General features: G+C 51.1%; 2 protein-coding genes across 3 annotated transcripts; both read right to left on the bottom strand.

The window, feature by feature from the left end:
• Window positions 1-713: 713 nt before the first annotated feature.
• Window positions 714-14,288, bottom strand: PIN1 (peptidylprolyl cis/trans isomerase, NIMA-interacting 1). Of its 2 annotated transcripts, none has more exons than XM_047776981.1 (4): window positions 14,181-14,288; window positions 11,449-11,661; window positions 2,231-2,341; window positions 714-1,335 (listed from the first exon to the last, which is right to left on the bottom strand). In XM_047776981.1, the coding sequence occupies exons 1-4, from the start codon at window positions 14,236-14,238 to the stop codon at window positions 1,226-1,228; spliced, it is 492 nt and encodes a 163-aa protein (XP_047632937.1). In that variant the 5' UTR covers window positions 14,239-14,288; the 3' UTR covers window positions 714-1,225. The 2 variants fall into 2 exon arrangements, with proteins under 2 accessions (XP_047632937.1, XP_047632938.1); XM_047776982.1 differs by having other exon boundaries at window positions 714-1,352; window positions 14,181-14,279.
• Window positions 14,289-22,163: 7,875 nt separating this feature from the next.
• Window positions 22,164-24,046, bottom strand: UBL5 (ubiquitin like 5). Its single transcript, XM_047776980.1, has 5 exons — window positions 23,932-24,046; window positions 23,526-23,592; window positions 23,238-23,321; window positions 23,040-23,077; window positions 22,164-22,320 (listed from the first exon to the last, which is right to left on the bottom strand). The coding sequence occupies exons 2-5, from the start codon at window positions 23,579-23,581 to the stop codon at window positions 22,277-22,279; spliced, it is 222 nt and encodes a 73-aa protein (XP_047632936.1). The 5' UTR covers window positions 23,582-23,592; window positions 23,932-24,046; the 3' UTR covers window positions 22,164-22,276.
• Window positions 24,047-27,482: the final 3,436 nt, after the last annotated feature.

Below are 27,482 nucleotides of genomic sequence, written 5' to 3'. Positions count from 1 at the left end.
GTGGCAGTGGCCCCACTCCCCTCCAGGCTGGCCCTCCCTATTGCTATGGTAACAGCATCTGTGGAGGCAGTAGGACGCAGGCACAACCTGCCGGGAGCACTTACAGTGACAGGGAAGCAGGCATCAGGGTGCCGGGCTAATTTGGTCTAGTTGAAGTGGTGCGAGTGTGCGTGCATGTGTGCATGGGTACAGAGTGGTGGTGGTGGTGGAGATGCCCAGAGCACCGAGATTGGCTCTGATGAATCCAGAGCTGTGCGGTCAGGGCCCTTGCATTCCAGAATATTCTTTTTTTTTTTTTTTTTTGGCGACCCAAGGCATATGAAGTTCCTGGGCCAGGGATCTGATCTGAACCACAGTTATAACCTATGCAGCATCTGTAGCAAGGCTGGGTCCTTAACCCACTGTGCCAGGCTGGGGAATCGAACGTGCGCCCCAGTGCTCCAGAGAGCCCGCTAATCCTGTTGCACCACAGCGGGAACTCCTCTAGAATATTCTTGACCACCCAAGTTTGAGGACTTCTGATACTGAACAGTGCTCTACTTCCAAGAGTCTGGCTGCTGCTAGGATGCCCCCAAGCCCAGGATGAGGAGAGGCTTCTCAGGGAGGAAAGTGCAGCCTGGACACTTGGACACAAGGATGGCAGGAAATGATCACTTCCCCAACAGTGTCCCACCCACCTCAGCAGGGAGGAAATGAGACACGGGACAGTGGAATAGTGGTTCCAGGTTTAATTGAGGGTGGAGAGGGCACTGCGCTGCTGTGTAGAGAGAGCCCCAAAGCAGCAGGCAGCCTGGGCCCCAAGCAGAGCATCTGCTTTTTGCAATTGAAAAGAGGAACATGGCATAACCAGAAACAACTTAAGGCCCTCCTGCCTGCACCCCCCCACCCCCTTCCTGGACCTGGGGGAACACAGGGGGTGGCTCAGCTAACTAGGCCTTCTCTTTGGGACAGGTCACCCCCACCTGCTGGGTCTGGGAGCCTGGAGGGCCTCTCCACCCTAGGCCCTTCTGAAGTCAATTCCTAAAAGGGAGGGGAGTCTGGCAGGGAGACCCCGATGGTGAAGAGCCCCCCTTCCAGCCATGTTGGGATCAATAAATACTGTGTGACGTTAGCAGGCAGGGGGACCCACGGGTCGGCTGGCAGCAGGGAGCAGGGTCTGTGGGCCCAGCCACCCCGTCCCGCCCCACCCCACCCCGGGAGGCCAGGCCTGAGCTGTCCACACCCCTCACTCCGTGCGCAGGATGATGTGGATGCCGGAATCCGTGAACACGGGCCCGCTCATCTCCCCTGTCCGCAGAGCAAAGGAGGCGTCTTCAAATGGCTTCTGCATCTGACCTGGGGAAGTATGAAGGCTGGTGTGTGCGGGGGGGTCAAGACCTGGGCCTGGGGCCAGGACCGGGCAGAGTCAGCAGATGGGGTGCCCACATGCCTGCCCCTGGCCCTCATTCAGACTCATCTGTCACAGGTTTATGGCCCTGTCAAGGGGCCAAGCTGCGGCCCAGCTGGGGGCAGCAGGGCTATTAAGGAGGCCCCAGGAAGCTGGAGGACAGCGTGAGGGATGGCGGACAGAGCTGCAGCCTCCACCGTCCACTGAAGAGATACTTTTTAGTAATGAACTGATCTCCCTGGGCCCGGTTCCCAGCCACTGCCACATCACTTGTCCTACCTGCCTCCTGGGGTGGTCCGCAGCCCCTTGCTGGCTCCCTGACACCCCTCACCCCATTCTGGGTCCCTGATGACCCTAGGGATGGAGGGGGAAGGAGGCGGTGGCCTGGTTCCCTCTGCTCCTCGCTTTCCACAGTCTCAGCTGCAGAGGCCCGAACTCAGGGGTTGCTCACCTGACCTCCCTCCTCCCCTCACCCTGTTGTCCCCACCCACCAGGGGAGGCAAGGGATTCTGGGCCTCCAAGGGCCCCAGCCTGACATCTCCAATGGGAGAATAGGAAAATGTCAGCAAGCACCCACCCTGGTGGGCCTGTGATGGGGCCAAGTGAGCAGAGAGACACACAGACCGCCTCCCCACCCTAAGAAAGAAGGTCATTGGGAGAGGGCTCTGCGGCCGCCACTCCAACAGGGGAGTCTATGAAGCTCGAGGAGGAACAGTGCTGCCACCTGGTGGACCCTAGAGGCCTGCGCGACAGGGGCCAGCCCACCCTATCTCTAGGTGGGGGGCAGGCGCTGGTGGGTTAGGGATTCCCGCCAGGGTTTGGTGGTGCCCATTCCTCGCGCACCTCTGCTGAAGGCACCCAGGTCTCCCCTGGCCTTGGCGGAGTTGCAGTCGCTGAACTGTGAGGCCAGAGATTCAAAGTCCTCCTCTCCCGACTTAATCTTCTGGATATAGCCTGCAGGACACACCAGGAGACCTCCACGTCAGTGGCGGGGCGGGGGGGAGCTCCAGGGAGGGCGGCAAGGTACTCCCTGTGCGCATGCGCAGTCACACCTGGAGTCGTAGGCACCCACGATGTGGGGCTTTTCATGTGCATGCACACCGCGACCCTATGGTGACCTCAACAGCCAGCTGGTCTCACACCCCATTCAATGCATGAGTCTCCCCATAATGGGCGCCTGCATGAACACGAGTACGCATGCGCGCACACATGACTGCACCGTGAAGAGCACAGCTCTTCCTGCCCCTTCTCCCGACACAAACGCTATGAGAGAAAACCTTCCTCCGGGCCGTGTTAGGGAGGATAGCAGGATACAGGACAGATGTTAAAAAGGGACACTGGGACCCAGGGGCTCCCCCAAGGGCCTCAAGGCAGTGGTAGGAAAGTTTTCTAGAGGCTTCTAGGAGAAAGGCAAGAAGGCCAAGGCACGTGCCCAGTTCTGCCATAGGAGACGGCCAGGTCCTAGGCCCATGGGTCTCAGCTGTCCCTTCTGTCCAAAGTGTGAGAAAGGCCAGGGCCGCTCACCAGGGCATTGTGAGGGGACCCAGAGGCCGCCAGGCTGGGGCTCGGAAAGGGACATGCATTGTTCCACGGAGTACGCCCTAGGGGCGGCTGACAAGACTCTTCTTCCAGCTGCCCTGACAGGGTGTGTTGGCAGTGTACCACATTCACCACCATATGTGGCCCGGACTGTCCCCACTGGGGACCGATGCGGGACCGATCCTCCCTGGAGGGACAGGGAGGCTGGGCTCTGTGAGGGGAGGAAAAGATGAAGGACTCCCAATAGAGGGCGCCAGGGGGCAGCAGCGAGCCCAACGCTAGCCTGGTGCAAACTTCACGGTCTGACCTCAACGTCACTTGTCATCCATTTATCTGCCCCAGACGACCAGGACAGCACTCCCTATCACCCTACCACCCCAACCCCATCTCGCTGCACATCAAGGCTGCAACCGCCTGTCCCAGCATCTGCTCTGCCTGGCTGGTTCCATGGCTGTCCCTATAACCCTCACCTTCCCTGTATCTTGGCCACGCTCATACTGTCTTGACCACCCCTCTACCTCTGAGCCTCAAATGTTAGTCATCTGCCAGCAGGCAATGCACTGACACACAGCACAGTGCTCGGCACAGAGAGACACCTTGACAAAGCACACTTGCTGTTGCCATTCTGTTCTCCCTTCTGTGTGGGCTGCCAGCCAGTGATGAGGCTGTCCCTACTCTCCGATCCACCCATCCCTGGTCCTCCTGGTCTGCACTGGCCGTCACCTTGACATGCTGCCTGTCAGACAGGCTCTCTGATGCAACACAAAAGCCCCAACCTCTGCGGACTGCATGCTGCAGTGGCTTCTGCTGTAATGTGTCAGTGTGCTTGGACCACCCCTCTGGGGCTCCCAGGTGGTCCCCCTAAGCCAGAGGCATCTTTGAGTGACTATGATCTGAGTGACTCTGGGCTGAACTGGCTGTCACTGGGATATCCCTCCCCGACCTCCTCTTCTCCCTGGATTCTGGTTCTCTCTCAGCCTCACCAGGGCAGCACCAAGATGGCCTTTTCCTCGCTCCTCTGTTCAGACCTCGGTAACACCAGCCAGGGAATCCTGAGTGCACTGTGGCCCCCAGTGTACCTGTCCACCTCCAGGGACTCTGGCAGGGACACCATTTACACCTGGGGAGTCAGGCCCAGCCCTGTATAAGCACCCCCTTGCTGCATCCTCCAGCAGCTGGGGGTGGATACAGCCACAGGATCCCCAAGACTAGATGGCCTGTCCAAGGTACATACACAGTGCGTGTGTACAGGCAACAGCAGCCTAAACACTGACTAAGAGACAAGCTTTTGCCCCCTCCCGTAGTTCACAGCACCCAAATCTTCTTCTGATCGGCCAACTCCCTCAGAAAATATCCTGCTTGGATGGGAGCCTGACATGATTTCTAAAAAAATTTGTTTCATGGTTAAGGTTCTAGCATTGTCACTGCTGTGGCTTGGGTCACTGTTGCAACCCGGGTTCGATCAAACTTCTACAGCGTGGCAATCGATCGATCAATCAAATAAAATAATAAATAAGTAAATAAATAAAAGTTTCTTCCTAAGCAAGCTCCCCTTTCAAAAGCTGACCATCAGGGGTCTGGCCACAGACCAAGACGCAAAGCTGCATTCAGACCCCTGTGTGTACCCTCAGCTCGGTCTTACACACCTCCATGGTGTCCCCCACAGTCCCGGCCTGGCCCCTGTCACCCCTCAGCCTCTGCTTAATGGTCTCTTTCTACTGGAAGCTCATCTGCTGTTCCCTGGTCGCACCCCAAGTCTTCCTCACTGGGTGAGGTACCTCCCCAGGCCCTGCGTTTACCACTGTCCTGTTTGGGTGTCTGCTGCTGCTTCATACAGAGAGGATGGAGGCCCAGCTGGACTAGCTCACTGCTGTGTCCCCAACCCCTGGCGCTGTGCACAGAACAGGTGTTCACTAATGTTGAAGGAATTCGTGAATAAATGAGACTGAAACAGGCCCTGGGGAAGGAGGGAGAGGAATCCACCATTGGGCTCTGTAGGCAGAAATGCTGAAATCTCACGGCTTTTTTCTACGAACCTCAGGTTCAAGTGCTAAAGAGGAGGCAAGCATGGAACTGCAACTATTGTACATGGAATAGAGGGTCAACGGTGACCTGCTGCATAGCCCAAGGAACTCTACTCGGTACTCTGTGATGACCTATGTGGGAAAGAATCTGAAAAGGAGTGGATGTTCGTATGTGTCTAACCAAATCACTCTGTTGAACCGCAGAAATTATCACAACATTGTAAGTCAGCTATACTTCAGTAAAACTTAAAAAGAACGTAAGCGCAAACCAGACCCCCTAGCCTGTTCCCAGAAACACCCCTCACCCAGACAGGATCCACCCAGTCTTCATCCATCAGGGCACCTGAGGCAGAGAACGGTGGACGCTGGACCCCAACTGCTGTGTTCGGATCCCAGCTCTGTAACTGTCTCTTTGAGCCTCACTTGCCTGGTCGGTAAAATGGGCTAATTATCAGTTCCCACCTTGGAGGGCTGCTGTGGGGAGTTAAGGAGTGAGTGCCAGAACAGGGCCTGGCCCAAAGCGAGCCCCTGACAGTTATCTGCTGCAGTCCATAATAATACATGGAATAATATATATATAATATATAACATATGGAATGTCTGAGTCCCTCTAAAATTCACACTTTGAAGCCCTGGCCCCCAGTGTGATGCTCTTTGGAGATAGGAACTTGACAGAAATAAATGAGGCCTTAAGGGAGGGGCCCAGATCTGACAGGATTAATGTCCTTATAAGGAGACACCAAAAAGCTCTCTTCTCCCTTTCCCTCACCACATGTACTGAGGTAAGGCCAGTACACAGAAGGCAGCTGCATGCAAGCCAAGGAAAGACGCCTCAGAAGAAATCAATCCTGTCTGCACCTTGATCTTGGACTTCTAGCCTCCAGAACTGTGAGAAATAAACATCTACTGTCCAAGCCATCCAGCCTGTGGTATTCTGTTGCAGCAGCCTAATCTGCACTATGACTATCTCAGGGAAAATAGAACAATGGAGTGGTCTCTGATTCTTTTTTTTTTTAATTTTTATTTTTTGGTCTTTTTAGGGCCATACCTGTGGCATATGGAGGTTCCCAGGCTAGGGATTAAATCAAAGCTGCAGCTGCCAGATTACACCACAGCCACAGCAACGCGGGATCCAAACTGCATCTGTGACCTATACCATAGCTCACGGCAATGCTGGATCCCCGACTTGCTGAGCGGGGCCAGGGATCAAACTCGAGTCCTCATGAATACTAGCAGGGTTTGTTACTGCTGAGCCACCACGGGAACTCCCGGTCTCTAATTCTAAAAAGGTTTTTAGAGACAAACTAGGGAAGGGGCCTGGACAGGGAGAAAGGTGACAGGATTAGGTCTGCCTTCCCTAAAGACCCACATTCCAGCAGAGGGTGCGCAGAGAGACCAGAGACCTAGCCTGAAGCCGGCAGGCTGGAAGATGGCCACCCACCTTGGGTGGGAACTCTAGGCCAAAGGTACACACTGACTGCCAGACCCTCGGCCTGTGGGGATGGAGGGATGGGGAGCAGGCACAGAGAGCTGCTCCATGGCTTGGCTTTCTGAGATAAGGACACAGGCAATGACAGGGAGCCAGTCTCCCTGACAAGCCTCTGGCTGCAGCCCAGCAGCTGCAGAGGAGCTGACGCCGGAAAAAGAAGCCTCAGCAGAAAACGTGGACACACTGGTTTTCGCTGCGGGTGGCCTGTCCCCTTGGGGCAACTGGGGAGCACAGGAGCTAAATGGGTATTGATGAGAGTCAGGACCCAGGCTGCCAGCTGCGGCGTGTGCTGCCCAAAGCCTGATCTCTTCATCACCTGGAACAAGCCCTGACGAGAACGGGGGGAAGGGGAACAACACTGTGAATTTCCACTTTCACAAAAGAGAAAACCGAAGCTGGCTGACATTGCACACCAGTGTCTGGTTACCAAGTGCATCAAGGCCTGGGCCATCTTGCTGCCCCCCTCATAATGACCCACAAGGAGGACCTGCCTCAGCCCTCAAGACACTGAATAGAACATCAGGCCAAGGTCATGAGAGGTTTGCACGCTGAGATCACCAGGTCTCTCATGTCCTGGCCAGAGCTCTACCCATGGGCCACCGAGAAGCAGCAGGGGTAGCTGGTGGGCAGAAGCCTTGTTCTGATCACACACACTTAAATGCCTGGGGTCAAGGCTCTGTAGTGTAGACAGCAAGCGGCAGACACTGAGGCCCCTGCTCTGCACCTGGCTGGCCCTTGGATCTTCATGGTCAGCCTGTCCCCGTCCTACAGATGAGGCAACCGAGGCTCTGAGAATGAAGACATCTGCTCCAGGCCACATAGCTGGCACCGAGATCTGTCTCTGGGTGGCTCCTTACATCAGCCTGCCCATCTAATCCATCACCCCATCCTCTTGATTCTGCCTCCTAAATCTCTCTAGAATCTACTCCACCCGCCTCCTACATATGCAGTTCAAGTCACAGTGCTTCTGGTTGCAATTCCTCCCACAGCTTCTACCAGGCCTTCTGGCACAGGCAGGCCTGCAAATCCGACCCCTGCTAACACTCCCGTGTGTGTGTGTGTGTGTGTGTGTGTGTGTGTGTGTGTGTGTGTTGACTTAGGGCTAGGCCCCAGGGCCTGAATATGTACCAGGCACACCCCCAGACACGCCTTCCCAAGACCCCAAGCTGCCCTCAGCACCCCCAGGCCTGCACTGCAGTGTCAGCCCCACCAGACATGCCTCATCCGTCCTTCAAACTGGTGGGGGTGGGGGGGTGGGGGGGAAGGACCTCACTCGTCACTCCCAGGCAGTTCCCATGGCCCAACAGCTTTCCTTTCAAGTGATACCCAGATATCCCTATGTCTACCTGCCTTGGCCTCCTGTCACCTCTGGCCAGGACTGCCCCAAGGGCTTCTGTCTCTGCCTGGCTGCTCTACTGAACCCAGGCCCTCTTGCAGTTGCCTCTCCAATGTCTTCCTCAGCCCATCCCCTGACTGTGCCTCTTCCTGAGTCCCTTCCCTTGCCCAATGATGGCACCTTTTGGAACTCAATCTCCCAGTGCCCATCACCTCGTGCTCACTCTCACATGGCCTGGAAGCCTTAGAACAGGGACCACATGAGTTTGGAGGACCCAGAGGTCAACTTGTGATTCCTTCTGAGCTTCCGGCCTCGACCTCTTCCCCTGGGGCAGCCAGACCCTCTGCACCGCTCACAGTTCACTGCTGCTCCCAGCCCAGCCTGGGCTCTGGGCCTCCCGGCTTCCCTGGCCCATCCCGCTCTGGCCACATGGCTCTTCCCTAAAGGCCAGCACCGCAGGGCCCCCCATCCACATGGGCATGGGTTTCCTGCTGCCTCCAAAAAAAGGGCCCTAAGTCTTGGCCTCAGCCTGGGGCCACAAAGGTCCCACAATGTGGCTGGGACCTGCCCTTGAAGGGTCTCACCCTGCTTCCGTTCCCTGCACAGCCTTCCCCCGAGTCCTGGCTACAGTCCCTGCCGCTTCCTCTGCTGGGAATCCTCCCTTCCTACAGGTTCGTGAAAAAATGCTGAGGGCGCTACCATGGCAGGGCCAGGCTGTGTCCAGTGGTGGGAATACAGCTGCGCTTTTATTTTTTTTAATTTATGTTTTATTTTTTGTTTTTCCTTTTTTGACCGCCCCATGGCATATGGAGTCCCCAGGCCAGGGGTCAGATCAAAGCCCCAGCTGTGCGACCCAATGCCGGATCCCCACTGTGCCAGGCGGGGGACCGAACCTGTGAGCCAGTGCACCCAAGACACCACTGATCCTGCTGCACCACAGTGGGAACTCCAGCTCTTTTATTATTTATTATTTTATTATTTTTTAACAGCTACATCTGTGGCATATGGAAGTTCCTGGGGCAGGGGTTGAGTTGGAACTGCAGCTGACGCCTACGCCACAGCCATGGCAATGCCAGATCCGCAGCTTGCAGCAATGCCGGATTCTCAACCCACTGAGCAAGGCCAGGGATCAAATCTGCATCCTCATGGACACTATATTGGGTTCTTAACCCACTGAGCCACACTAGGAACTCGGAGGTGAACACTTTTTAATCTGCCTTCAAAATTCTGTGCAAGAACTTGGCTTGGCTCTGCAAGGCTGGGAGGTATGAGGCTAAAAGGTGCCATTTATCATGCGAGACCCTATATGGGGTGTACAGTGGGGGTGTGGGTGTGTGTAAGTAATATCCTGCAGGCTAAGTACTGGACCAGTGATGTGAATGTTAAACAGCCAATATGGATCAGCCGTGCCAGGCTTGTGCCAATAACAACACTCATGGAGTTCCCTTGTGGTACAGTGGGTTAAGGATCTGCTGTTGTTACTGCAGTACTGGCCCGGGTTGCTGTTGTGTCCTGGGTTCGATCCCTAGTCCAGGAACTTCCACATGCTACAGGTGCAGCCAACAAACAAACAAAAAACCCAAAAAAAACACACACAATTAGGGTTCCTGTTGTGGCTCAGCAGGTTAAGAACCCTACATAGTATCTGTGAGGATGGCCTCGCTCGGTGGGTTAAGAATCCAGTGTTGCTGCAAGCTGCAGCATAGGTCAGATATGACTCAGATCTGCCACTGCTGTGGCTGTGGTGTAGGACAGCAGCTGCAGCTCTGATTTGACCCCTAACCTGGGAATTTCCATATGCCGTGAGTGTGGCCAGAAAAAAAAGAGAAACAAACAAACAAACAAACAAAAAACCCACAAAAAACCAAAACAGGCATTCCTTCATGGCTCAGTAGTTAACAAGCCCGACTAGGATCCATGAGGATGTACGTTAGAATCCCGGCCTTGCTCATTGGGTTAAGAATCCAGCATTGCCATGAGCTGTAGTGTAGGTTGCGCAGACGTGGCTCGGACCCCATGTTGCTGTGGCTGCAGTGTAGGCCAGCAGCTACAGCTCCGATTTGACCCCTAGCCTGGGATCTTCCATATGCCGCCAGTGCGGCCCTAAAATAGCAAAAAAAAAAAAAAAACCCCAAACAAACCCCAAAACACACACACACTCATAATGGCCACTAGCAATTATAGAACATTTACTAGATGCCAGGGGCTGTTATTCTTGCTTTATTGGATGAGACTAGAATCCTCATAACTACCCTATGGGTGGATTCTATTATCATAACACTAATTTTACAAGTGAAAACACTGGGGCTTAGAAATGTTAAGTGACTTGCTCAGGGTCCCAGAGCCAGGAGCTGGCAGAGCTGGACGGGCACTCAGGCTGTTTGAGCAGGGGAGACAGACTAGTTATGTGGGGCTGGAGCACTTGGGAAAGGTCTGGGATCTCTGCTAAGAGAGGTTGAGTGGATGATGAAAACATAAGGGGAACCCCGACCAGTACTGTCCAACAGAACCTCCTGCAAGGATGGAAATGTTCTATATCTGTGCTATCTGAGATGACAGCCGCTAGCCACATGTGACTACTAAAGAGTGTGGCTAGTGTGAGTGGGTCACACCAACGGGTCGAATCCTGTTGGTTTTGTAAATAAAGTCTAATTGGCGCACAGCCACAGTCATTTGTTTCCACATCCCCTATGGCTACTCTGGTGTTACAAAGCAGAGCTGACAGAGATGGTGTGGCCCTGCAAGACCTAAAATACTTACCATGTGGCCTTTTAAGAAAAGGTCTGCTTACCAAATGCTGCTCTAGAATGTGGGGGGAACACAGAGCAGAGCAAGGAAGAGCCTCCTCCCACAGGGCAGAATTAATTCACTGATGCTGCAGATTAGTTCTAATGCTGCTACTTTTCCTGCCTCCCTCTTTTTTTGCTTTTAGGGCTGTACATGCAGCATATGGAGGTTCCCAGGCTAGGGGTTGAATCAGAGCTGCAGGTGAGGCTTACATGACAGCCCCAGCCACAATAGATCTGAGCCACATCTGTGACCTACACCTCAGGTTGTGGCAACACTGGATTCTTAACCTCCTGAGCGAGGCCAAGGACTGAACCCACTCTCATGGATACTAGTCTGGTTCTTAACCTGCTAAGCCACAAGAGGAACTCTCCAACTCCCTCCTGACCCATCCACATATGTGCCCCAGGACCCTACTTAATGATACTAAGGTCAAGGAGCAATGTGAATGAGATCTGAGGAGCCACCACCGTCCCCCCACCTCCCCTCCATGCTCTGTCTCACCTCACTGAATTTTCACAATGTCCCCTGGAGTATATGTTGATGCCCATTTTACAGAAGTGAAAACTGAGCCTCAAGAAAGTGCTCTGAATCTCCCAAAGTCAAGAAGCTTACTGGGGTATAGCTACCATCTGAACCCAGGTCTGCTAGCCCCAAGGCTGGGTCCACCCCCCCCACCTACCCTGACTCACCATCAATTACCTGCTGGACAGGAAAAGAAGGGGCAGCCATGTGAGCCAGACTCATGCCATGAGCAGGCATTTTCAGGTCAGCCAAGGCCCCACCTGACAGCTGAGCTGGTGAGCCTGGCATGATTCCTACAAGGCCTGCTCTGGCCCCCGGGGGGAGAGGGACCCCCCCCAGCCCTGTCTCCATCCCTGCTTACCGTTGATCAGCTCCAGAGCCTCCTCCTTAGTCCGGGTGATCTTCTCTTGCCGCCAGGACGAGGGCCGCCGGGACTGGCTGTGCTTGACCAGCAGATGCGAGCAGCGGACCCTGGTGGGCTCCCCTTGTCCATTTTTGCTGCCGCCACTGCTGTTGCCACTTGGCCGCTCCCACTGGCTGGCATTAGTGATGTGATTGAAGTAGTACACCCGGCCTGGAAGAGGGGGAAGTGGAATTCAGCTGGGACCTGCTCACAGGACACCACTGGGAAGCCATGATCAGGGGCTGGCTGACGAACTACCTTTCATTCAGCAAGTCCCCAGTGCCACCAGGCCTTAGGGAGCTAGCATTCTAGCTGGGGACACACAGATACCAAACAAGCAAATGAGACCACCTTACAACTTCAGTCATTAATAAGGTCAAGGGGGGAGTGCAGGATTTTTTAGCACTAGCTAGTCTCAGACTACTTGTACAGCCTTACAATAAATGCTGCACTTTCTTTCACCACCAAAAAAAAAAAAAAAAAGTTCAAGGGGGAAAATAACTGAAGTTTAGGAAGAGAGGAAGCCTCAGGGACAGAGAATGGTTCCAAGCATGCATTCAGCAAGGCCGGTCCAAATCTGCGGCTCCACCACTCCCTCACGTGTGATCTACCTTCCCGGGGCCGTGGTTTTCTCGCCTATAAAATGGAAATAAGGACAGTACCTGCCTGAAGGAGTGACTGTATGAGTTCACATCTGCAAAGTGCTTAGGACAGCACCTGGTACACTTAATTAAGAGTGTAGGAGGAGTTCCCGTCATAGCTCAGCGCTAACGAAGCAGACTAGCATCCATGAGAACTTGATCCCTGGCCTTGCTCAGTAGGTTAAGGATCCAGCGGTGCCGTGAGCTGTGGTGTAGGTCACAAATGTGGGTCAGATATAGCATTGCTGTGGCTGTGGCATAGGCTAGCAGCTGTAGCTCCAATTTGACCCCAAGCCAGGGAACTTCCATGTGCCATGGGTGTGGCCCTAAAAAGACAAAAAAAAAAAAAAAAAGACTGTGGCAGCTACTAATATCTCCATGTTATAGACCACAAAACTAAGCAAACTTCCTTGGGTATTTACTCTGCTCCAGGCATAAAAGCCAGGGATGGGGTGTGGTGGGGGAGATAGCAGGATTTGTACTCAGGTGTGCCAGATGCCAAAACTCTGCTCTTTTCCCCTCTGGAGTGCACTGTGCAGCAGAACTAGGGGCCAGCATTACTGGGGGCCAGATGTTACCCAGAGACTAAGGAGCATGGAGTGAGGGCTGCAAACAAGAAACCTGAGGCCGCTCTCTCGCCTTTTGAGATAATATTCTGTCTAAAGAATGTGCATCTTCCAGGCTGCTCTCACCTTCTGAGACGGCCCACACTGTATCAATAAATCTACTTCTTATCTAAGGAAAAAAAAGAAAGAAACTTAAAGTAGGACCCAGTAGAGATAGGCTGTCATTCCAGGGGCCGAGAGTTTGTCTGGGTTATATGGAGGACTTCTGCCCAAGACCGTGAAGGGCTGGATGTCACCCAGGAGGAAGACTGTCAGGGTTGAGCTGAGCAGAAATGGCAGGAGTGGAGGCCCAGAACTGAGAAGAGCATCAGCTTTTTTGCTGCAGGTCCCAGCCACAGGGCTGCAAGCAGGGTGGGCCAGAGCTGAGCCACCCAATGCCTCTAAAACCTTGGCAATGGGTTCCATCTCCCTGAAACTGAGTGTACTCATCTGAAAAGTGAGGGCAAGGTGAGAGAATAAAGATATAGCACTTCATGGGGTTAATGTGGAGAGTCCATCACGATGAGTGCAAAGTGCTCACCAGAGCTCCTGGTGTTCAATAAATTGGAATTATTACTGTGACTGTGATGATTATGAGCTATGGAGGCAGGGGAGTGAAATGCTGGGCCTGCATCTCAGAGGTTTACAGTAACAAGGGCAGGGGGCTCTGGAGTTAAACAGACTGGTGTCTAACCCAGCCCCCAGCCCCTGAAATGAATGACCATGGGCGAGTTTCTTAAGTTTTCTGGCCTCGGTTTCCTCACCGGCAAACTGGGTGTTATTAACTACCCTACCTCTCAGAGTTGTGGCCAGAGTACACACTTAACACCCTTAGCACAATACTCGGCACTGAGATAAGACCTATTATTAACATTATTATGGGGGGAAAGCCCTAATCGGCTCCGAGCACAGAGACTATTCTCAGGCAGATAACCTGAATTCTCACGTTATAGCAAACTCAGAATTCGGTGTGGATGGCAGGCACGTTAGCAGGAGGTTTAGGACTCGAAGCCAAGCAACACCCTGGGGCCACGCCCTGAGCATGGTGTTGGGGTGTCCTTCCCCAGGGGTGCCCCTTGGGCCCAGCAGGGTGCAAAGACATCCCCCCCCACCCCCGCCGGATGTCAGGTGCATTAGGCTGAAAGATGTCAGCAAGATCGGCAGGACCAAGGCCATTGCCTGGGGGAGTGCCGCGGGTACACTGTCCCCCTACCACCCAGGCAGCGCGCCGGGCCTCTCCGACCCAGCCCCTTGCCTCAATTTCCTCGGGTTTCCAGCTCCTCAGGCTCGCAGCCCCGGGGAGGGCCGGGGCCGTTACCCAGGGACAATGCGAAGGAGCCAAGACCCCATGGGAATCGAGCGGCCGCCCGCGTCCGAGGGACAAGCTAGAGCCCTGCTTCCATGGGCCCGCAAGGCCCCGCCCCAGCCCCGACCCCCGCTGCACCTGAGCTGCGGCTCATGCGCTTCTCCCAGCCGGGTGGCAGTTTCTCCTCGTCCGCCATCTTCCCTCCTGCGGCAGAGCCCGCTCCACCTCCGCCGCACCGCCTCTGCCGCCCGTGCCCGCCCACCACCGCCGCCGATTGGCTGGTCCCGTCACGCCCCGGGGCATGGCGACGACACTCATTGGGAACCCTAACTGTCCGGATTGACTCTCTGGCTTCCTATTGAGCAGAAGAAGGAATAGGCGGAGCTTCACATATTTTACCAGGGCCGGGCCTTCTTGGGGGCCTCACCCAAGCCCCGCCCTCCCCCTTTCCTCGGCCCCTAAGTGGTGGGAAAAGGACCTGAGCCCGCCTAATAACGCCCTTTGGCGAACTTCAAAGAAGTTTCGACCCCGCCTTTGCGTCCTTCGCTGCAGAGCCCATTCGATTGGGCAATGCCGCAGCAATTCCCGCCTTCTTAAGCCTACCCCCAGCCGGAGCCCCCACGCGGAAGTGCCTGGCTGGTGTGAGGGTAACCGCCGCAGAGGAGGTTCTTGGAAAAGGCACGCTGCCTTTGCTGTTACCATAGCAACCCAGTTACCTTGGTGATGAACAGCTAAGAACCCAGAAGCCTAAATTTGGCTTCTCCACCCTCCCTCTTCCCACCTGTTCCTTCCACATGCCCAAAGCTAGCCCACCTCCTTTTAGTTTTGTGTAAGTCTCTTTCCCTATGCTACTTACCTAGACACCTTCCACTTCCTTTAGAATCTACTTTACTTCACTTATTCCCTCACAGTCTGGCTCCTGTCTCCATCCTGGGTGACTGGTAGGTGTTGGCATTGCCATTCAGATGGGGACAAGGGGGAAGGTGCAGGTGGGAAGATGAGGAACTCAGTTTTGAGTCAGTTTAAACTTAAGTCTGGCACATGTGGGACACCAAGGAGATGGTTGGAGACCTAGGGCTGGAGACAGACATGGGAGTCAAAACACCAACAGGGAAGAGTTCACTTACAGTTCATCTATAGCACAGGCACTTACGTAACCGCTGAAAAGAATGAGGCGCAGTGACATGAAACGCAGAGGAACACGTCTATGACAAATTACAGAGGCAGGATGCGTAGGTTAAGAGCATTCAGGAGTCAGATTGCTTTGGGTTCAAAGCCTAGCTCTACCATTTGCTATTACCTTGAACAAATTACTTAACCTCCGCACTTCAGCTTCTCCATCTGCGAAATGAGTTTGAGATAATACATATCGTAAATACCTTTGATATAAAGATTAAATGAGTTAATAATCTATATAAAGCACTCAAAAGCAGTGTCTGGTCTTAGCAAGGATATATGCTGCTCAGTGGAAAAAAAAAACCAAGTCATTGTACAGTGTAGCAATTACAGAATGTATGAAAGCATAACAAAACCAAAAAAAAAAATTCAGCAAATAAAGGTTAATTTGAAAGAATGACATCACTTACAGAAAGATATCAAAGCTTTAAAAAGGCCTTAAAAAGCAAGCTGCTGAACGGTATGAATATTATTAGAGTATGCATACTTAGTTGTGTAAAAACTGCAGTTTTATATCACAGAAAATTTCTGGATTCATTCAAGTATGTTAATGACTAACTTAAGCTCTAATGTAACATTTTGATTCTTTTTTACAAGCACATATTAGCATAATAATAATAATTCCTTTTTTTTACGGATAATTTTAGACTTAGGGCAGAACTGTAAAAAACTGTTCAATGCCCTTCACCCAGCCTTCCCTTATATTAGCTTCTTACATAATAGAACAGAGGTTCTCCACCAGGGGTGATTTTGTTCTCTAGAGGACATTTGGCAATGTCTTAAGACCTTTTTGGTTGTCACAAATGAAAGAAGAGAGATGCTACTTGCATCTAGTGGATACAGGCAGAGGATGTTGCTGAACATCCTACAATGCACAACCTCCACAATAAAGAATTATCCATCCTGCGAGTTCCAATCCTGGCTCAGCGGTAATGAACCTGACTAGTATCCATGAGGATGTGGGTTCCATCCCTGGCCTTACTCACTGGGTTAAGGATCTGGTATTGCTGTGAGCTGTGGTGTAGTTTCCAGATGCAGCTCGGATCCCATGTTGCTGTGTCTGTGGCATAGGCCGGCAGCTATAGCTCCAGCTTGACCCCTAGCCTGGGAACTTCCATGCATCATGGGTGCAGCCCTAAAAAGGCAAAAAAAAAAAGAGAGAAAAAAGAATTATCCACACTAAACATCAAGAGCAGCAAAACTGAGAAATTCTGTCACAGAATAATGATCAAAACTAGGAAATCAGGAGTTCCCTTCATGGCTCAGCAGTTCACAAACCTGACTAGGATCCATGAGGATGCAGGTTTGATCCCTGGCCTCACTCAGTGGGTTAAGGATCCTGTGTTGCTGTGAGCTGTGGTGTAGGTTGCAGACATGGCTCAGATCCTACGGTGCTGTGGCTCTCATATAGGCCAGCAGCTGTAGCTCCAATTTGACCCCTAGCCTGGGAACTTCTGTATGCCTCAGGTGTGGCCCTAAAAAGCAAAAAACAAACAAACAAACAAACAAAAAAACCGCACCAAAAAAACTCACCTAAGACATCAACATTGGTACAATACTATTAACTAGACTTTAAAAATTTCCCAGGAGTTCCCGTCGTGGCGCAGTGGTTAACGAATCTGACTAGGAACCATGAGGTTGTGGGTTTGGTCCCTGCCCTTGCTTAGTGGGTTAAGGATCTGGCATTGCTGTGAGCTGTGGTGAAGACTGCAGACACAGCTTGGATCCCGAGTTGCTGTGGCTCTGGTGTAGGCCCGTGGCTACAGCTCCGATTTGACCCCTAGCCTGGGAACCTCCACATGCCGCGGGAGCGGCCCAAGAAATGGCAAAAAGACAAAAAAAAAAAAAAAAATTTCCCAGAGTTCCCGTTGTGGCTCAGTGGTTAATGAATCTGACTAGGAACCATGAGGTTTGGGGTTCAATCTTTGGCCTTGTTCAGTGGGTTAAGGATCGGGAGTTGCCGTGAGCTGTGGTGTAGGTTGCAGACGTGGCTTGGATCCTGAGTTGCTGTGGCTCTGGTGTAGGCTGGCGGCTATGGCTATTGGACCCCTAGCCTGGAAATCTCCTTATGCCGTGGGTGCGGCCCTAGAAAAGACAAAAAAATAAAAATAAAAATAAAAGAATTTCCCCATTAATACCTTTTTCCCCTTTTTTTCTTTTTTTGGCTGCCTCATAGCATATGGAGTTCCTGGGCCAGGGAACCGACCTGAGCTGTAGTTGCAACTACATCACCTGATCCTTAACTCACTGTACCAGGGCAGGGATTGAACCTGAATCCTAGTGCTCCCAAGACACTACTGATCCTGTTGTACCACAGCAGGAACTCCCTACTAATAAACTTTTTATTTTTATTTTTGGCATGTGGAAATTCCTGGGCCAGGGGATGAATACCAACCACAGCTGCAACCTATGCTGTAGATGCAGCAATGCCAGATCCTTTAATTCACTCTGCCACAGCAGTAACCTGGCAAATATCCTATTTCTGCTTAACTTTTGCAAACTAATTTTAGCATCTATTAGTGCATCTTGCCTACAGCAATTATTACTATGGTGACTCAAGGGTGGGTAATTTCCTATTTCCATCTTTCCTTCTACAATTAACTGAAATCCTTTTATAATGAGGTGTCCCTTCTCTCCCATTCCTGTACATATGGTTATTTATTTATATAAGCATAGGCTCGAGGCTATTTATTTTATTCTTTGGATTGTAGTCCAAATTATTATTATTTTGTTGTTTGAGTTGTTCTTTTTATCTGAGCACTACTTCCTGGTACACAAGATGCTCCACTCAGCTTGTATTTTCCCTGCCCTAGCTCTGGAACCAATTACTTCTCCCAGGAGCCCTGGTTCCTTTTATTGGAGAATTATTATTTAGAAACCAAGATCTGGGAGTTCCCATCGTGGCTCAGGGGAAACCAATCTGACTGGCATCCATGAGGATGCAGGTTTGAGCCCTGGCCGTGATCAGTAGATTAAGGATCTGATGTTGCTGTGATCTGTGGTGTAGGTTGCAGAGGGGGCTCGGATCCTGTGTGGCTGTGGCTGTGGCATAGGCCAGCAGGTGTAGCTCCAGTTCAACCCCTAGCCTGGGAAAACTCCATATGCCTTGAGTGCGGCCCTAAAAAGACAAAAACAAAAACAAAGCAAAACAAAAAGAAACCAAGATCTGGGTGCTAGGTGTGCTCATTGATACTGGGGTGTCACTACTTCTGGTCCAAGTGGATAAAACAAGGACATAGATGTATATATATACATATACGCACACACCTATATTTCTACATGTGACAGTAAACATATTAAACAACAAAAAACCCATACTGATCCCTCCCAACTCTGTTTTTTGTTGTTGTTTTTGGCCACACCCCCAGCATGCGGAAGTTCCAGGGCCATGAACTGAGCCCTACCATAGCAGTGACCCTCACCACTGCAGTGACAATCCCAGATCCTTAGCCGGCTGAGCCACATGGGAATTCCTGATGCCTCCAGCCCCACAGGATTCATTCTACCCAGCCCTTCCACTGCACCTCCTCCTAGTTTTATTTGTAACTTCTTTCTCCAGCAGCAAGACAGTTGGCTCCAATTATCTACAATGTATTTATCCAACCCTGTGTGTGTATACATGTATAAAACTAGTTTTAGGATGGCTAAATCATACTGCTCTGAGGAATATATTTACCAACTACAGTACAGTGTTTGATTGTAATTCTTTTTGTCTCTAGCCTTATAGTATCAAGGTAAAATACTTTTCCAGTTATTTAGGTCAGCTCCTTTCTTCCACACTGGATTCAGTGGGGTCATGTGATTCACTTGTAATACAGGCAGATTCACCTGACAGCCTGCATTCCATCTATCTGCCTACATCCCAATCGACAAATGCTGAGTCCTGCATCGACCTCCATAGTTCCAGACCTAACAGTTCCATCATCAGAAAAATCCTTCCATACTGCCTTTTGATACAAAAGAGCAAGGAATTCCCGTTGCAGCTTAGCCGGTTAAGAACCCAACTAGTATCCATGAGGATGCCAGTTCAAGCCCTGGCCTCACTCTGTGGCTTGAAGATCTGGTGTTAGGGCATAGGTTAGCTAGGGCATAGGGTGCAGACGCGGCTTGGATATGGTGTTGCTGTGCCTGTGGCGTAGGCCAGCAACTGCAGCTCTGATTCGACCCCTAGCCTGGGAACTTCCATATGCTACACATACAGCCCTAAAAAAATAAAAAATAAAAAAATAAAAAAGCAAAACAAAAATCAACAAAAACACTAATTAAAAAGAACGAGACAGGTAATTTATATAGAAAAATCAAAGGTAAAGCATAAAAAAGCAAACTGCTGAATGGTATGTGAATATTAGCGAATGTATAAATTATTCCATTTGTATAAAAGCTATAGGTTGTATTTCAGAAAATTTCTGGATTCACTCAGCTATTTTTTTTTCTTTTTGCCTTTTCTTGGGCTGCTCCTGCGGCATATGGAGGTTCCCAGGCTAGGGGTCTAATCAGAGCTGTAGCCACGGGCCCACGCCAGAGCCACAGCAACTCGGGATCCGAGCCGCGTCTGCAACCTACACCACAGCTCAGAGCAACGCCGGATCCTTAACCCACTTAGCAAGGCCAGGGATCAAACCCACAACCTCATGGTTCTGAGTTGGATTCATTAACCACTGAGCCACGATGGAAACTCCTCACTCAGCTATGTTAATGACTGCCATTGTTAGACAGAATGGTATAAATACGAAACTTAATTTTTTTTTAACACACCTGGATTTCCTTATAAGAGGTATTAGCATAGTCAACTTTTAAAAATAAGTTTTAGGAGTTCCCATTGTGGCCTAGTGGAAACGAACCCAACTAGTATCCATGGGGATGCCAGTTCAATCCCTGGCCTCACTCTGTGGGTTGAGGATCCAGCACTGCTGTGAGCTGCAACATAGGTCGAAGATGTGGCTTGGATCTGGCATCGCTGTGCCTGTGGTGTAAGCCAGCAGCTGCAACTCCACAATTTGACCCCTAGCCTGGGAACTTCCATATGCCTGAGTGCGGTCCTAAAATGGCAAAATAAATAAATAAGCTATAAATTACCTATTCATCAATAAAACTTTAAAATAAAAAAAAATTAGTAAGTTTATTTAAATGTATTGAAAAAGGCCTGACCTCAGGAGAGGGAACAAGGTCAGGAGTGGGTTTTACTTGTTAACCAGTACTTTTTTATGCTGATTTGAACACAAAGACTCACCTTGTCAAAGTTGCTGTGTACTTTAGAAAAAATGTGTTGGGTTTGTTTTTTAGGAAGACAGGTGAGGAGACTGAGATATAAGAGCAAGAAGAGCAGAGGTACCAGGAAACAGACATCTGTGACATGTCAGGAGAAAGCAGAGTCCTGGGGACAGGGGGGTAAGCCAAGGGCAAAGGTACAGAGGTGGCTGAAGGAGACCAAGGAGAGACCATAACCAGTGGCCAGCACCCCAGGTAGCCAGCAGGTCTGCGTCCCAAGAAGATTGGTTGTGAAAGGCAGGCAGAAGGCTGGATGGAGCCTGGAGGAGAAGGGAGGAGCAGTGGGCCAGTCTTATTATGGTTATGAACTGATCAGCCAGGTCAACAGAAGAGAGGGGAAAAAGGATGGAGCAAAGTTCTGGGTGAAATTTTTTCTTTCTTTTTTTGTGTGTGGTCTTTCTGTGTTTTCTAGGGCCGCTCCCATGGCATATGGAGGTTCCCAGGCTAGGGGATCTAATCAGAGCTGTTGCTGCCGCCGGACTACGCTGGAGCCACAACAACACGGGATCCAAGCTGCGTCTGTGACCTATACCACAGCTCATGGCAACGCCAGATCGTTAACCCACTGGGCAAGGCCAGGGATGGAACCCACAACCTCATGGTTCCTAGTTGGAGTGGCTCAGTGGTTAATGAATCTGACTAGGAACCATGAGGTTGCAGGTACAGTCCCTGCTTTCTGCTTGGTGTAGGTCGCAGACACGGCTCTGATCCTGCATTGCTGTGGCTCTGGCGTAGGCTGGCAGCAGCAACAGCTCGGATTAGACCCCTAGCCTGGGAACTTCCGTGTGCCACGGGAGCAGCCCTTAAAAAAAAAAAAAAAAAAAAAGAGGCAAAAAAACCACTGAGCCGAAACAGGAACTCCCTAGGTGAAATTTTCAAGGGAGCTCCAGAATATGGCTTTGGGAAAAGACAGGGCCAAGGTTGACCCCAGGATCTGCGGCCAGGGGAATAGAAATGGAGTGTTAGATGTCCTGCCTACTCGCTCCAGAGGAAGAAGGATGGAGATGGCTAATACCACCAGGAATCCTGCTGTTTTAACTGCATTACCTCATTATCTCGAGATGGGATGCCTGGTTTTAGAGTAAGAAACTGACCAGAGAGGCTGATTCCCCAAATCCCACTACTAATGATGAAAATTCAAACTCAGTTGGTCTGACTCTTGAGGCTAGGTTCTTAGAATATATGCCACGCTGTTTCACTCTGTCCACTAGGATTTCATAAGTACCAGGAGCTGTGGCTGCTTAACTATGCTTTATCTCATCTCCATAACACACCAAAGAAGTAAATACCATCATTTCCAATTTGGATAAGGCAATGAAGTTTAAGGGAGATTAAGTAACATGGTGCAGGGTCACAGCTGGTGGCAGAGCTGGGATTCCACCCATAGTCTGTCTGAATTCAAACCAGTATTCCTAACTACTGCATCTACTATTCTTACTCAGAGCCTCCTCTATTAGGATGCCAGTGATCCCAGGATTTCTTGACCTTCAGAAACACACGGCAAGCCCCAAAGCTCTGGTTTTCCAACTCAGGCTCCCAGCCCACTGGCTGACTCTTCCACTGATCCAGTCAATCCTGAACTCTTACTGAGCAGCTAGTTACTGCGAAGATAGTGACAACCACATACCAACCCTCCCCTCAAGAGACAGCCCTCACTCAAAGATGACAACAATGAAGTAGCCTCTAAGTTTTTATTAACATGAGTTTTCAAAAACAAGCAGCCACACTATTGTGGGGGGTGAGGGTAGGAGAAGAGAGAAGGGCAAGGCAGGGGGGGAAGGAATTCTGCTTTATTGGTAATAAAGCTCCAGGTTCATCCCATCATGGATTTCATCTGAAGTAAATGAGTCAAGGAATCATCAGGGTGGGGTTGAACCCCCCCACCCCTCCCATCTCTCACAGCTGGTGGCCACATTTTTGGACTAGGTCATTTTGATTTGAAAAGAATCCAAACTTTTAAATAAAAAGTACATGATCCTCTTGTACAACACATAAGCCTGAGTCTTACTCCACCGTGACTTCCTGCCCAACTAAGGTGGAACTCAGTAATAAATATTTTGACTGCAAACACTTTTTTTTTTTTTTTTGCCTTTTAGGGCCATACTTGCAGCATATGGAAGTTCCCAGGCTAGGGGTCGAATCAGAGCTGCAACTGCTGGCTTATGCCATAGCCACAGCAATAGCAACTCAGAATCTGACCTTGTCTGTGACCTACACCACAACTCAGGGCAAAATACTGGATCCTTAACCCACTCAGCGAGGCCAGGGATCAAACCCGTGTCTTCATGGATACCAGTCAGGTTCGTTACCGCTGAGCCATGATGGGAACTCCAAAGTGTCAAAGTCTTATAAGCCATGTCAAAATACTTCACCAACCACCCTCCTGCCCCAACAAAATAATTACATGGCTCCCATTTCCTAAACACCATGTACCACATACTAAGTTAAATACATTATGTGCATAATCTCATATAGACTCCAGTCTATATATAGAACAAGGAGAACCAAGTCTGGGTATGAAAACCCTTCCTCAAGAAATCACACAAAGGATACAGTCCCCCAGAGACACGTGGTCCTTAAAAATCGTGTACCTAAGGGATAAAAAGTTTTCAGAAAAAAACTTTAAAAAGGCTCTTCATTCTGGAGGCATGCTGAGAAGTTCTGCCTGAGCAAAGGGCTGGCTGCAGCACTCACCCACCCAAAGTCTCTGGCCAGCTCCTTTCCAGCTCCCACCTCCACCACTGTACTCACCACTTCTTCAATACGATCTTGTTCCAACGGGTGCCAGTTTGGGCTGCAATCAGCTTCTTAAGGTCCCCGATGGTGTCATCCGTACTGGGCACGAAGGAGTTAAGGAAAATGGAAGGGGGAGATAGAACGAGGAAGAGGGCATTCCAGGACCGAATGCACTCTGCCAGGATCCCATTCCCGTCCCCGCCTCCCAGGTTTAACTAGAATCACCCTATGGCACAGACTGAGCTGCCCGCCTCAAGCCAAGCACCCCCAGGAAACCACTGCCTCTTGGCCGCCAAAGGATACTTGCATTTAACGCGGACCTTCTTCCCCAGACGGTCGTTGCAAACAACCTCGATCATCCTGTTTGGAGCTACACAGGGCGGGGACGAGGAGGCAACAGAACTTGGACTTCAGGGGTCTTCCAGGGTCCCAAGACCCCCAATTATTGAGTCTTACATTCACGCCCCGCGCAATCCCGACACTGAGGTCCTCCTGGGCCCCGAATCCCGTGTCCAAGGACTTCAGACTCCAGGCGACCGTGGAACCCAGGCAGCCAAACCTCCACCCCCCACTTGCCCCCCCGCTCTGGCCCCTTCCCACTTCAGGTAGCCTGAAGGCCCCGCCTCGCCTCTCGCAGTCCCGTAGATCCACTATGGTCAAGTCCCATCAGCTTTCCCCGACTCCAGCCCTCTCCACCCGGCCCTCTCACCAAGAATCGCCTGGAACCAGCAGACGCCACAACCTCTTCGCTGGAAGGTAGAGCCTGGGACAGAGTCGACGCTAAGAACCGGAAGCGGAAGTGCTCGGCCGGAAGCCGTGGCCCTGGCTCCTCCCAGTGCCTGTCAACACTCCGCAGAGTTCGCCGCCTCCTGGGCGGGAAATCGGTTCCCAGGAGCGGATTTGTGGTCCCAAGCCTGGGCAGGAGGACACCTGCAGACGGTGCACGGGGCCAAGTGAAGGTCGCAGCCCGTGCGGAGAAGGAACATGGAGAGTCAGAGGTCATGGACTGGCGCCCAGCCGTTTGGATGCCGTTGGTTGAAAGCCCTTCACTGTGCCGAAACGCCGTCAGGTGTAGCATCTGCTGGGGAGGCCAGGGGCTCCTGAGGGACGTCCTGGGAAGGGGGGATGACCTCCTGTTCTTGAACCCGATGAAGCCTCTAACTGCAGCTTCAGGGCTACGGGGAGCTTAGGTCGAGTTCTGAGGCATCCGGTCCGCCCCACTGCCTTCATTCAGGGTTTGGAAACGTTTTGCTCAGCCCTCCCCTCTGGCTATCTCGCCAGGGACATCTGGGGTGCAAACTAAAGCCAGCAAGCGAAGGAGCCTCCTGATCCTGGCCTGAATACTAGTATTTACCAGAATGAAGTTCCCATTGCACGCCAACCTGCAACACTGACAAGGAAGCTGGAAGCTGCACAAGCACAAAATCTCCCAGGACTGTTTCTCACGCCCTGCAGGGGGCACCTTGTACCAGATCCTAACCTTGCCTTTCGGATCCAGGGCTGATGCCACACGGAACACCCCTCCCTAGATCCAGCCTGCCAGTAGACCTAACCGTTGAACTGTACTTTCTCAGCTGACAGTATTCTCCTGGTTTGGAAAGCATAAAAGGATTCACTCTGAAAAGGGGACTCCACTTCTGATTCAACCGGTACACTTTCTCAAATTAGGATGAGTTTAGGTGAAAGACATGAGATTCCATCCTGGGGAAAGGGCAGATGCTTGGTAACCTTGTCTGTGCTGCGTTGCCTTAAAGAATAAGCCCAAGAAATTCCACCTTGGTGTTCCCGTTGTGGCTCAGCGGTAACGATATTAACCGACTAGTTAGTATCCATGCGGACGCAGGTTTGATCCCTGACCCTGATCAGTGGGTTAAAGATACAGGTGTTGCCATGAGCGGTAGTGTAGGTCGCAGGCATGGCTAGGGAATGGCGTTGTTGAGACTGTGGCCGGCAGCTGTAGCTCCAATTTGATCCTTAGCTTAGGAACTTCCATAAGTCGCACCTCAAACGCTAGAGTCCCAGGCCCTTCCTGCCTCAGAACTTTGATGTGTTATTCCTCTGCTCCCTGCAGAATCCCTCTGAAAACCCCAACTTATGCGTTATTATTAAGCTGTGTCATCTCAGCACTTCCCTTCTCTGATTCTCATTTTCCTCATCTATGAAAGGGGATAGCAATTCCCACCCTAGGATTGCAGGAAGGATTGGTCTTGGCCCAGCCCCTGACGTCCTCTTGCAGAAGAACAGATGGAACAAGAGGAGAGATGGGAAGGTCAAGGATGAGCCTGAGGGAAATTTGGAAGGAGCACATCTTTGGATTCACATAGGAATACTAGGTCATGGAGTTCCCACTCTGGTGCAACGGGATCCATGGTGTCTGTGCCACGCCAGGACTCAGGTTTGATCCCGGGCCTGGCACAGTGGGTTAAAGGATCCGGCATTTTGGCAGGTGTGGCTGTAGGTTGCAACTGTAGCTGGGATCTGATCCCTGGCGCAGGAACTGCATATTCCGAGGGGAAGCCAAAGAAGAGAAAACAAAAACAAAACCAGCAAAACAAAAAAACTAGGTCACACCAGCTGTTGATGGTGGTTACAGCTAGATGGTGGAATTGCTGGGTCTCATATTCCTCTTTTGGGCACTTTTGGTGTTTTCCCAGATTATCTACAATGAACATATGTTACTTTGTAATGGGGAGAAAAAAGTAAATGCATTTTTAACAAAATGTTCTGATTTCTCAGTGTTTGATTCAAAGTTGGCTCAAGCACAGGATCATGATACTAAGTTATGGGCTGGGGGAGACTGAAAAGTAGTGAGGGTCACTGCTGAAAGGGGAGGAAAATAAAGTCTGGGATTGTTGGGGTTGGGCCCCTCTGGAGGGAGGAATGGGGATCTACTGGGGGGCTGCCAACCCCAGCTGGACTAAGGCATCCTGAGGAAGTAGAGGGGGAGGACAATGGGAAGTCCCAGGACTAGGCTGCCACTGGGAGCCAGATGGGAGAGGGAGGTGCCTCAGGAGACAGGACACCTTATGTAAGAGACCTCTTTCCACATCCTGGTAATTATCATTTGGAGCTTCCCGTGAGGGGACTCAGTGGTCACGGAGGGGCCAGGTCAGCTCTATCCTCCTGTCTGGGAAACTGAAGGATCTGCTGACAGAGCTGCTCTTGGCTGGAGATAAATGCTTCCCAGGAGGGAGAGTTCTGGGTCATGACTCAGGGAGCAAACTGGGCAGGGCCTCTCTGTCTCTTGTTGCCTAAATTTCTGAGCCAGAGGAAGGAACTTAGATGTGACAGTTCCTATCCCTCCACTCCTGTATGCTTGATGGAGCAGGAGATGATTCTTCTTTTCTTTTCTTTCTTTTTTGCTTTTTGGGGCTGCACCTGAGGCATATGGAAGTTCCCAGGCTAGGGCTCGAATTGGAGCTACAGCTGCTGGCCTAAACCACAGCTCACGTACACTGGATCCTTAACCCACTGATCGAAGCCAGGGATTGAACTTGAGTCCTCGTGGATACTAGCTAGGTTCATTACTGCTGAGCCATGATGGGAACTCCTGCCACTGACTTTTTTTTTTTCTTCTTTTGATAGGCAAGTAATAGATTTATTAGGATAGGATGCTTGTGAGAGATGTAAGCAGGCAGGCAAGGGGGCTCTGCCCTGAGGATCTGGTAGGCTGCAGTTTTATCCTGGGTTTTTTTTTTTTTTTTTTTTTTAAAGCAAACGATATCCTAGAGATTGTTGCAAACAGCACAGAAAGACCTACCTCGTTCTTTTTTTTTTTTTTTTTTGTCTTTTTAGCTATCTCTTGGGCTGCACCCGCGGCATATGGAGGTTCCCAGGCTAGGGGTCGAATCGGAGCTGTAGCCACGGGCCTACGCCAGAGCCACAGCAACGTGGGATCCGAGCCGAGTTTGCAATCTACACCGGATTGTTAACCCACTGAGCAAGGGCAGGGACCGAACCCGCAACCTCATGGTTCCTAGTCGGATTCGTTAACCACTGCGCCACGATGGGAACTCCCTGTTGTTTTTTTTTTTTTTTTTTTTTTTTTTACCTCATTCTTTCTGACAATTTGAGATCCTAGAAGTGGGATGCTTGGTCCGGCAGGGGCTACAATCTTATGTTGCCAAACTGTCTTCAAAGATTTTGCATTAATTCTGCCCCAACTGCTGTGGTTGAGAAAGTCTGTTTCCTCATATCAGAGCCAGTGTGGGTATTTTTTGGCTTCCTCATCTTTCTTAATCTGATAAGTGAATTCCATAG

Source organism: Phacochoerus africanus, chromosome 4 (assembly GCF_016906955.1).
Source record: "Phacochoerus africanus isolate WHEZ1 chromosome 4, ROS_Pafr_v1, whole genome shotgun sequence".
NCBI classification, from domain to species: Eukaryota; Metazoa; Chordata; class Mammalia; order Artiodactyla; family Suidae; genus Phacochoerus; species Phacochoerus africanus.
The sequence above is the reverse complement of the archived record's forward strand: the minus strand, read 5'-3'. Positions and strand labels throughout refer to the sequence as shown.

Coding starts and splice junctions, on each gene's coding strand:
- PIN1 (XM_047776981.1), bottom strand. CDS start 14,238: ATGGCGGACGAGGAGAAACTGCCACCCGGCTGGGAGAAGCGCATGAGC. Junction 11,662..14,180: donor GCGCATGAGCCGCAGCTCAG/GTGCAGCGGGGG, acceptor CCCCTCTTCCAG/GCCGGGTGTACTACTTCAAT. Junction 2,342..11,448: donor GGCTCTGGAGCTGATCAACG/GTAAGCAGGGAT, acceptor TGTGTCCTGCAG/GCTATATCCAGAAGATTAAG.
- UBL5 (XM_047776980.1), bottom strand. CDS start 23,581: ATGATCGAGGTTGTTTGCAACGACCGTCTGGGGAAGAAGGTCCGCGTT. Junction 23,322..23,525: donor AAGGTCCGCGTTAAATGCAA/GTATCCTTTGGC, acceptor CTTCGTGCCCAG/TACGGATGACACCATCGGGG. Junction 22,321..23,039: donor CCACGTGTCTCTGGGGGACT/GTATCCTTTGTG, acceptor CATTTACTTCAG/ATGAAATCCATGATGGGATG.